Source organism: Benincasa hispida, chromosome 12 (assembly GCF_009727055.1).
Source record: "Benincasa hispida cultivar B227 chromosome 12, ASM972705v1, whole genome shotgun sequence".
Classification (NCBI taxonomy): Eukaryota; Viridiplantae; Streptophyta; class Magnoliopsida; order Cucurbitales; family Cucurbitaceae; genus Benincasa; species Benincasa hispida.
In genome coordinates, this window is record NC_052360.1 from 60,746,494 (window position 1) to 60,756,473 (window position 9,980).

The following is a 9,980-nucleotide window of genomic DNA, read 5'->3' on the forward strand; positions in this document are numbered from 1 at the left end:
AGAAAAAGAGAAAAGAAAATAAGATTATGAATAATTAAAATGAGCTTAAGTCAAGGAACATAAAAAATGTATGAATTTTAAGGTCATATCCGATTCTATTTCTCCATGTGAAAAAAATACTTACCTTAGTAAATTCTTCAAATAAATTTTTAAACCCAATATAAATTAAGATAATACTACTACAATTCAATAACAATTAATTTTTAGAAAACATTACCATCCTCTTAACTAATACGTAACAATGTAATTGTACTTAAATCATTTTTTTGGTAATATCATATGTTTGGTTGCAAAAATTTTCAGGTTTTTAATAGGTTTCTAAACTTGAACCGTAAATAATAGATCTCTAAATTTTAGAATATCAAATTTGTCGGGCATCTTGTAGTTACACAACATTTTCAATATATTTTCTTTTAATTGAATCATGCATATAATTGAATTTTGTGTTTAATAGATATCTTGTTTAATAATCATTTATTATTTTTATTTTTAAAAAATAGATTGCAAACTATATTTTTATCTATTGATTAATTTGTTTGGTAAGTTTTTTGTATTTTCAAAATCTAAACAGGTTTTAAAAACTAAAAAATGTATTTGTTTATAGAAATTGACTAATAATGCAAATGCTAAAAATGAAAACCATAGCAAAAAGTTTATAAAAAACAAACATAATTTACAAAAATTGAAAGGAAAAAAAAACCAAATGAATACGATGGTCTAAACTCTCATTCTTGCATCAAATATATTAGTAAGTTTTAAAAGCTATAAAATAAATAAAAAATTCGTCTAAAAGAAAAGTAAACAACTCATTAGACATAAAATTAAAAATTTAAAAATTTATTAGATAAATTTTTTTTTAGAGATTTATCATATCTTTAAAAACCAACTAAATATAGAATTGAAATCGGAAGCACTTGCTAATTTTTCTATTTTTAAACCAAGGACTTATTTAACATAAATTTAATTTAACACAAACCGTAATTACCATTATGGATGTCAAGCCTAAACCACGGTAAAAAAAAATTAACCAAAAAAAGGAAGTAATGGGAAAATTATATAAACAATAATAATTTTGAGGACTAATATTTCGTTTTTTCCCCCTGTTTTTCCCCCCTCAAGTCTGACTTATGCTAAAATTGTAATTTACTCAAACCGTAATTACCATTATCAATGTTAGGCCTAAACGACGGTAAGAAAATTTGAAAATTTGAAAAAAGAAAAAAGAAATGGCAAAAATATATAAACAATAATAATTTTGAGGATTAAAACTAAAAGGGCAAAATTTTAATTATTATTATTATTTTTTTTTTAAAAAAAATCACAGTTGCTAATTTTATATAAATATAAATATATATTTTTGTGTTCCCAAACCAGCGATCTATATAAATTCGTCCAAACTGTGAACCATTTCATACGCTTGTATTTCAAAACAAACCAAGGTTCGGTTCTACTTCTTGGATTTTCAATTATTGTCGTTGCTAGGGTTTTTCTCTTTTCTGGCGATCCCGATCATTTTTGAATTCCTTTCAGCAAATTCCCATTTCTGTTAGGGTTTTGAATCCATCCCAAGTTAATCGACCAAGAAGCATGTCGTTGAGGCCGACTGCAAGAACCGAGGTTCGTCGGAACCGTTATAAGGTCTCCGTCGATGCCGAAGAGGGCCGACGCCGGCGAGAGGATAACATGGTCGAGATCAGGAAGAGTAAACGCGAAGAGAGTCTTCAGAAGAAGCGTAGGGAAGGCCTTCAAGCACAGCAGTTTCCATCTGCCGTCCACACTTCCACTGTCGAGAAGAAGGTATTGTAGCATTCGATTGTTTCAATTTCAATCTCTGTTGATTCTGTTTTCGTAAACGATCTTGGATCTATGTTTGATTCTTGAGGCTTTGGTATCTGATCTTTAAAATCTTTGAACTTTTCTATAAGGGGTTATCGATGTGGAGGTTAGGGGTTTTACGATTTAGGGGTTATTTGAGGGGTTTTTGGTCTTTGGTTGCAGTTAGAGAGCCTTCCGTCTATGGTTGCGGGGGTATGGTCTGATAATAGCAGTCTTCAGCTGGAGGCGACAACTCAGTTTCGGAAATTGCTTTCGATTGGTACTTTTATGTGCATTACATTATGTAGTCTGTTTGTTTTCTTGTTTTTCTTTTTTCTTTTTTTCTTTTTTTCTTTTCTTTTTCTTTTTCTTTTTCTTTTTTGCAATGAGAGTTTAAGTCGTTTTGATTTCTGTACTGGCGATTGCAGAACGAAGCCCTCCCATTGAGGAAGTGATTCAATCTGGAGTTGTTCCGCGTTTTGTAGAATTTCTTGTGAGGGAGGATTTTCCTCAACTTCAGGTTTTAACTCACATTCTTGTTAACTGTATTATTGGTTTGGATTAATATCAGATGTTCTTTTTGTACTGACTTGGACGGTATGTGTTACTTGAAGTTTGAGGCTGCTTGGGCTCTCACGAACATTGCATCTGGAACCTCAGAACACACGAAGGTTGTTATTGATCATGGTGCAGTACCAATTTTTGTTAAGCTACTTGCTTCTCCTAGTGATGATGTCCGAGAGCAGGTATAATATTAGAACTTTGACAAACTGTTAGGTATTTTAACGTGATGTCAGTTTCTGGATGAAATTTGGAACTCAAATGGCATGGTTTCTGAATTTTTTAGGCTGTTTGGGCCTTGGGCAATGTTGCTGGAGATTCCCCTACATGCCGTGATCTTGTTCTCCACCACGGAGCTTTGATTCCACTTCTTTCTCAGTTGAATGAGCATGCTAAGCTTTCTATGTTGAGAAATGCAACTTGGACACTTTCTAACTTCTGCAGGGGCAAGCCACAACCTCCATTTGACCAGGTTACTTTTTGTAATTATTGTGAAGTTTGTTCCTTTGGGGACATCCGATAATTATTGTGAAGTTTGAGATTTAGAAATTTTCCTTATTCTTCCACGCTTGTGTATAACCTGTGAATTTTTCTTGGACAGGTAAAGCCAGCTCTTCCAGCTCTTGAGCGCCTAGTTCACTCAAATGATGAAGAGGTTCTTACAGATGCCTGCTGGGCACTGTCTTATCTATCTGATGGTACTAATGACAAAATCCAAGCCGTGATCGAGGCAGGGGTGTGCGGACGACTTGTACAGCTCCTATTGTAAGCATAATCCTGCACATATTAGTTTATCTATATGAGAATACTCCTTTTTCATTTTTCTTATTTGGAAATATGTAATGGTTACTTCAGACATCCTTCACCATCAGTCCTCATTCCTGCCCTTCGCACAGTTGGGAATATTGTGACTGGAGACGACATTCAAACTCAGGTACTAATGGAGACTTTCATGCTCATTATTTGCAATTTTAACTCCTTTTCATCTACACTAGATACACGATCTGGGTAATTTCAAGAAGGCTGTCAATCTAGATTAGGTCTCTAGTATTTTGAGTACATTTTTAATCTCGTGCTAAGTAAGTTTTCTGCTCGTTGTGTGTATTGAAGTAAACACAGAAAAAAGAGACAAAATAAAGCTGTAATTATGACTGCATAACTGGACTTTGGATAGTGTTTACGGCCATGTTTATGTTAAAATATTTGCATTTGATTTCATCATTTGTCTTATTGTGTTTATCTTATCAGTGTATAATTAATGATGGTGCGCTTCCATGCCTTCTGAGCTTATTGACTCACAATCATAAAAAGAGTATCAAGAAAGAAGCTTGCTGGACGATATCTAACATTACTGCTGGAAACAAGGAACAAATCCAGGTAAGAGAGGATTTTAAAATTCGGCAATGTCAGACATGCTAATTGAACTTAGGGTTTGTGTATTTGATTGACATAGGTTATAGTTTCCAACAGCAACAGCAATTACGTCAACGACTGAAGTCTTTGCCTGTTGATTACTTATTTGTTTGGTGGACTTAAAAGATTAAACCTAAGATCTGTGTCCTTCAAAATGCAGGCTGTCATTGAAGCTGGTTTAATACCTCCACTTGTCAATTTGCTTCAAAATGCTGAGTTCGATATAAAAAAAGAGGCTGCATGGGCAATTTCGAATGCAACATCCGGTGGCACTCATGAGCAAATTAAGTAAGTTGTGTTAGAAGTTTCTTTCTCCCCCATCTTGGAGTTTTTTTCTTTGGTTTGACCACCTTTCTTTCTGTATAGGTACCTTGTCAGTCAAGGGTGCATCAAACCATTGTGCGATCTTCTTGTATGCCCAGATCCAAGGATTGTTACAGTCTGTTTAGAGGGGCTAGAGAACATTTTGAAGGTCGGAGAAGCCGAAAAGAATCTGGGTACCAATGGAGACGTTAATCTATATGCACAAATGATTGATGATGCTGAGGGTTTAGAAAAGATTGAAAATCTCCAGAGTCACGACAACCATGAGATTTATGAGAAGGCTGTCAAAATACTCGAGACGTATTGGTTGGAGGAAGAGGACGAGGCATTGCCCACAACTGATGGTGGGGCTCAGCCTGGTTTCCGCTTCGGAGGAAACGAACTTCCAGTTCCTTCTGGTGGATTCAACTTTAGTTGAAGACTGAAGGATATGGTATGTGCTGTTCATCATCTTTAACTTCACTTACATCAGTTTCTTGAGATGATGAGAGCTATATTCATTAATGTAATTGCTTCGTTTTTCACCCAAAAATTTTGCAGCGCTTTTGGTGATGATACGAAGGAGAGTAGTACATGTGTCGGCTCACAAGCTTATTTGTCGGGGTCGATTGGATTCAATTCGGGTCCAATCTGGGGCATCTTAATATTGAGTTTTTAGTCTGGTCTGGTCTGGTCCAGTTCACATTGTGTTCAAGGAGATGCTTAAAGAGGGGGCAGAGTTCAGTTCTACGACGACTGCCAAAATGAATGGGAAAAAGGTAGGTCGTTTTGGCACGATGACGTAGCATCAGTGTTCACAAAATATCTGCATTGCATTGTACCATGTAATAATAATGTGCTCAACTGGGCAATTATGGGTTGCATCATAAGCATTTGATTTGTGTACTTAGTTGGGATGGGTCTGGTAGCGCAGGGTGTTTTTTTTTTTTTTTTCTCTCATTTTGGCATCGAGTCTGTTATTTTTTTTTCTTCTTTACCATATTTTAGGTCATTCGTGATTGTTGTTTTTTACTGGCAATTGCTTCGGAGTTGGGATTTACTGGCAATTGCTTCGGAGTTGGGATTTGTTTTGACTTATCGAGTGAATATAGTATTTTTATTATTAACTTTGTTATTGCTAGGAAAGAAATTGGTGGTACCTTTGTATTTTTCTTTTTTATTATTATTTGATGCACATGATTTCATGCAAAGTATTTAGCTGGCTTTTGTATTCTGGTTGTGATTTTGGATTTTCATTTCCTGTTTGGATTTTCCTGGTTCTGTGGTCTTTGGAAGGATCATGTGGATGGGGCCTTGTTTGTACTTTTTTTTTAGTTATATTACTTATTATATTTTTCTCTCCTTTCTTTTTAGAAGAGCAGATTTTTTTTTTAATTTTTTTTTTTTTTTTTTCAATAACATGAATTCTGGGAGCTCTTGGTTGGGTATATTTGGTGCACTTTTCACATCTCATGGAACTTATTTTTTTCAAAAGAATTAGTTATGATAGTGGTATTGATTTTCTTTCCAGGGACTTGCAAATTCAGCCATTATATCCGAATTGCTATATTCAAAGTATATCTATTCGAAGATATAGCACATTTGCGTACCATTTTTCTAGTCCATTTTATATTTATATTTAATGATTTTATTAGTAAAGAAATCTAGAAAATTTAGAGACTTAAAATTGACCAAATGCAGACACATTTTTCAAAATTTAGGACCAAAAAAGTATTTTAAAAGGAGATCTTTTTAAATATAAAAAATATTTAAAAATATCTACATGTTTTAACCAAAAGTTTTAAAAGTACAAAGTATTAGATTTTATTATTATTATTATTATTTTTTTTTATAAAGTCTAAATATTTTTAGAATTTTTCTATTTATAAGAATTTCTCTATTTTAAAAGTGTTTTTAACCCATTTCTATTTTGAAAAATAAAGGATACTAGAATGTCTCTCAAGAGAAAAAGAAAAGCCCCTGGTGTTTGAGTCCTTTTCAATCTCAAATAAAATGGCCCAGTGGGCCCTAGGCTTATGTTTAGGAAATCTAATATAGCCCAATTGAGGCCCCGAGTTTAACGGTTTTGTGTGTACAAAGAAAATTTAATGGGTCCACGCAATTGTAGATGCTGGCCCATTAGCCTGCGGTTGGCTCGCTTTTTATTGGGTTACTGTTGGGCCATCAGCGTGTAAACGTGATATTTGACCACCTCAATTTACTAATATATCTAATATAAAAATAGATGAACAAATTTATGAAATTACCACAAACATACAATAGGTTGTGTGACTTCATATTCTTTTCTATTATTCTCTTTTATACTAGTTTATGGAACACTGTTTCTCATTCAATAATCTCTATATCAGATTTTTTTAATTTTTTTTTTAAAATTTTATTATTAATCTCAGGTGATCTTATAATTTCTAAAGTAGTTTTATTAGTAGGTTTCAACGTTTATATTGATAAATAAAGCATAATATTGAATGCTGAAGAACGAAAGTTATTAACCACTTCAAAGACCAATGTCCCAACCTCATTAGTTAAAGCCCTCCCAATAATAGTATGAACAACACGATTTGTGGATTTAGAACTGAAAGTACAGACTTTAATTCGCACAATTAGCTAATTCAAGTTCGATTTTCATCCAAAATGGTACCTTGCGAAGATAGTTGAAGCTTGTTTTATGGATAGTAGAGATTAGTGTAGGGGCATTCGATTTCACCCAAATATTTAAGAGATCATGCCTCCGAGCTTCATGTAATGAGCAACATAGGGAGAACTTCAATGAGAAGAACGTCCATAAACAACGACAGGAATTTGGCGAAACTAGTACGAGAGAACCGCACAAGGCTGTGATAGGGGTGATAAGAAGCGTCTACAGTCATCTTCGGGACTCCTTCGATGGGTAGAACCCAAGCATTAACCTCATCTCATCTGTCCAAGAGATGCTGACAACAAGAGGAAGAACCAACTTAATTGTTGTAACCTTCCCATGATATTCCAAAATGCACAAAACCTTTTGGGCTCTATTAGAATTTTGTGTAGTCGGTTAGACAACATGTCCCAATAATAACAACAAAACAACTCCAAATTGGTTATCATCATCAAACACTAAAAAAGACGGAGTAGAAATTAGAAAAATTTCACAGATGACTAACTTAAGCAAAATGTTAAATTTTAGGAAATCTTTCAATACGGACATTTTTCAATTGGACCATCCAAAGGGGATAATCCGTACAAAAATCCAAAAAAAGTTGTATTTGAGCTATAAAGATAAGAATTGTAAGACCCAAGACTAAGTTGAATGTAGAGAGAAACATTTGAAAGTGTACCATCATTTTTGTGTTAAAATATCATTTTGATTTTGTATTTTATAATTTGTTCATTTTAGTTCATGTACTTTCAATAAATCTTAACTTTCATCCATATTTCTAGTTTATCAATGATTTTTTTCAATTATTTTATTATCTATTAACATTTTTATTGTAATTTTTTAAAATACATATTCATTCCTTGTATTTTCTTAATTTTGATAAAAATTAAATTCAAAAACTAAAATTTAAATTTATTGAAAATAGATATACTAAAATTCAACATTACAGAAGACTGGAATTAGAAAAACTCAAAATAGAGGGACAACAATGAAATTTCAACCATTTTTCTTTAAAAAAAAAAAAAGAAAAAAGAAAAATAAAGAATAGAAGGATTTGAAATTGAAATATAGCGCGTTTTACCTTTTAATATTTAATAATAATCAAATTTGGGAGGGATTCTTTTTCTAGTGTCATTTTGGCGGGTACAATGAGAAAGTCGAGTAGAGGGTATTTTCGTCATTTCGAAAAAAAGATCGATGGCTAGGGTTTCGTTATCCGGTTGTATATTAAGTCGGTTTTTTCTACCCTAAAGCGGCTGCTAAACCGTGTCGGTTCAATTCTTCATCATCATCTTCTTCCTCTCTTTCTTCGTGCCACTGATCGCTCTCACTCTGTTCTTCCTCTCTCTCTCTATCTCTGCATGTCGGTTTCATCTTTTTCCTCTTTCAGATTTCGATTATCTCCTTTTTCACTGTTTTTGTAGTTGCTGTTCATCGCATTTTCTGTTCCAGTACTGATTATTATGTGGCTTTGTTAGTCTGATCTTCTGTTCAAGCTTCTCCTTACTTCCTTTTAATTCGAGTTTGAGTTCTTCTTTTCAGTGCATTTCTCCTTTCTTTTCCTTCGATTTTATGACTCCAATTCGTCTCCATCTCTTTCAATCGTCAATATCCACTTTCCGCTTCGAGTTCCGGTGCTTATTTTCTCGTTTCGTCCCAGATCTCTGAGATTTCTACTGATAAATGATGGATCCGATCGAGGAAGTGAGTGATCGCGATTCGCCAGTCTCTTATTGAGTTGATTTTCTTACCGATTTTGAAATTATTGAGTACTGATTCGATTGTACTGTGCTGGAATATAGGGATCGGAGTTCAAGGATGCCGGAAAATCTTCTCCGGCGGAAAGCGAGCAGAATAAGAAGACCTGCGCTGATTGTGGTACGACAAAGACTCCTCTCTGGCGTGGAGGTCCAGCTGGCCCTAAGGTGATTTGATCTTGGTCATCTCCATCTCTAAACTTGATCGAATATTCTGTTTGATTCTCCATTTCTGTTGCTCGATTTTAACGATCGGAGCTTATTTTCTTTCAGTCTCTTTGCAATGCGTGTGGGATCAGAAGTAGGAAGAAGAGAAGATCGCTTCTAGGTTTAAACAGAGGAGGGGAAGTGGAGAGGAAAAGCAAAGGAAGTAGTAACAGAAGCAACAATGGCGGTGGAAATCAAACAAAAATTGGGAGAGAAAGCTTGAAATGGAGATCAATGGCGTTTGGTAGAAATGAATTAATGCAAAGGAGACAGTTGGGAGAGGAAGAACAAGCTGCTGTTTTGTTAATGGCTCTTTCCTATGGATCTGTATATGCTTGAAATGCTAATATAATGGAATAGTCTTTTTTTTTTTTTGAGCTTCATGATTTCTTGAGTCCTTAAACCCTTTAACTGTAATGTAGCATTTGAGCATTTGCTTTCTTCAATGGATTGATTCTCTTTTTGTTATGTAATTTCTTTTAGGTTAAAAAATACACTTTTGGTTTAGCATGTGTTGTTCAAATTTGTATTAATTTAATTTCTAGATTTAATTAATTAAGTAATCATTTATAACGAATAACATTAAAACTTATTTATTATTTATACCCAATAGCATTACAATATTATTTAGATGGTTTAAAACTTATAATGGTTTTGTTTTATTTTTATTCTTAAAACTTTTGAAATGTTTATTTTGCACTTAACTTTTAAAAAATATTCTCTACCATTAGTATGTTGTTAATGGAGCAACAGAATAATGGCATTGAGTTTATTTGCCAATCCACTTTAGAGTCGTGACCTTATATGATAAGTATAGTATTAAATTTTTATTGATTTATTGCTATTTTCACGTCTTCATAAATTCGATATTAACATGAAGTGTGAATTAATATTTCCATGATATTGTAGAAAAATCTATAGAACACAAAAAATAAACATGAAAATTTCATTAATATAAACAAATAAATAATAGATATTTTTACCAAATATAGTCAAATATAGAAAAATAAATTAAAATATTTACAAAATATAACAAAATTTTAGAACTATTAATAATAAATGCTGATAAACTTTTATTAGTGACATTAATAGAAGTCTATCAACATCTATTATTAATAGTTCTACAATTTTGCTCTATCTTGTAAATATTTTCAATAATTTTATCATTTGAAATAATTCTCCTTTTTACTTATTGAAAAATAATAAAATGTTTAGTTATTAATTTAAATTTATTTTTTGAATTTTTGGTTTTTATAATTTTTTTTAAA

At 32.9% G+C, this 9,980-nt stretch overlaps 2 protein-coding genes across 2 annotated transcripts; both read left to right on the forward strand.

The window, feature by feature from the left end:
• The first annotated feature begins 1,403 nt into the window (after positions 1 to 1,403).
• Positions 1,404 to 5,306, forward strand: LOC120068082 (importin subunit alpha-1-like). Its single transcript, XM_039019777.1, has 11 exons — positions 1,404 to 1,797; positions 1,999 to 2,095; positions 2,244 to 2,335; positions 2,430 to 2,561; positions 2,663 to 2,848; positions 2,978 to 3,141; positions 3,232 to 3,310; positions 3,625 to 3,753; positions 3,950 to 4,077; positions 4,156 to 4,546; positions 4,654 to 5,306. The coding sequence occupies exons 1-10, from the start codon at positions 1,588 to 1,590 to the stop codon at positions 4,529 to 4,531; spliced, it is 1,593 nt and encodes a 530-aa protein (XP_038875705.1). The 5' UTR covers positions 1,404 to 1,587; the 3' UTR covers positions 4,532 to 4,546; positions 4,654 to 5,306.
• Positions 5,307 to 7,985: 2,679 nt separating this feature from the next.
• On the forward strand, positions 7,986 to 9,180 carry LOC120067779 (GATA transcription factor 16-like). Its single transcript, XM_039019360.1, has 3 exons — positions 7,986 to 8,452; positions 8,551 to 8,673; positions 8,779 to 9,180. Exons 1-3 carry the CDS (start codon positions 8,432 to 8,434, stop codon positions 9,049 to 9,051), a joined length of 417 nt encoding a protein of 138 aa, XP_038875288.1. The 5' UTR covers positions 7,986 to 8,431; the 3' UTR covers positions 9,052 to 9,180.
• The last annotated feature ends 800 nt before the right edge of the window (positions 9,181 to 9,980 follow it).

Excerpts from the sequence above, each read along its gene's own strand:
- LOC120068082 (XM_039019777.1), top strand. The coding sequence starts at position 1,588 with ATGTCGTTGAGGCCGACTGCAAGAACCGAGGTTCGTCGGAACCGTTAT. Across the intron at positions 2,336-2,429 it reads AGGATTTTCCTCAACTTCAG|TTTGAGGCTGCTTGGGCTCT; the intron begins GTTTTAACTCAC and ends TGTTACTTGAAG. Across the intron at positions 4,078-4,155 it reads GGCACTCATGAGCAAATTAA|GTACCTTGTCAGTCAAGGGT; the intron begins GTAAGTTGTGTT and ends CTTTCTGTATAG.
- LOC120067779 (XM_039019360.1), top strand. The coding sequence starts at position 8,432 with ATGATGGATCCGATCGAGGAA. Across the intron at positions 8,453-8,550 it reads TGATGGATCCGATCGAGGAA|GGATCGGAGTTCAAGGATGC; the intron begins GTGAGTGATCGC and ends GCTGGAATATAG. Across the intron at positions 8,674-8,778 it reads GAGGTCCAGCTGGCCCTAAG|TCTCTTTGCAATGCGTGTGG; the intron begins GTGATTTGATCT and ends ATTTTCTTTCAG.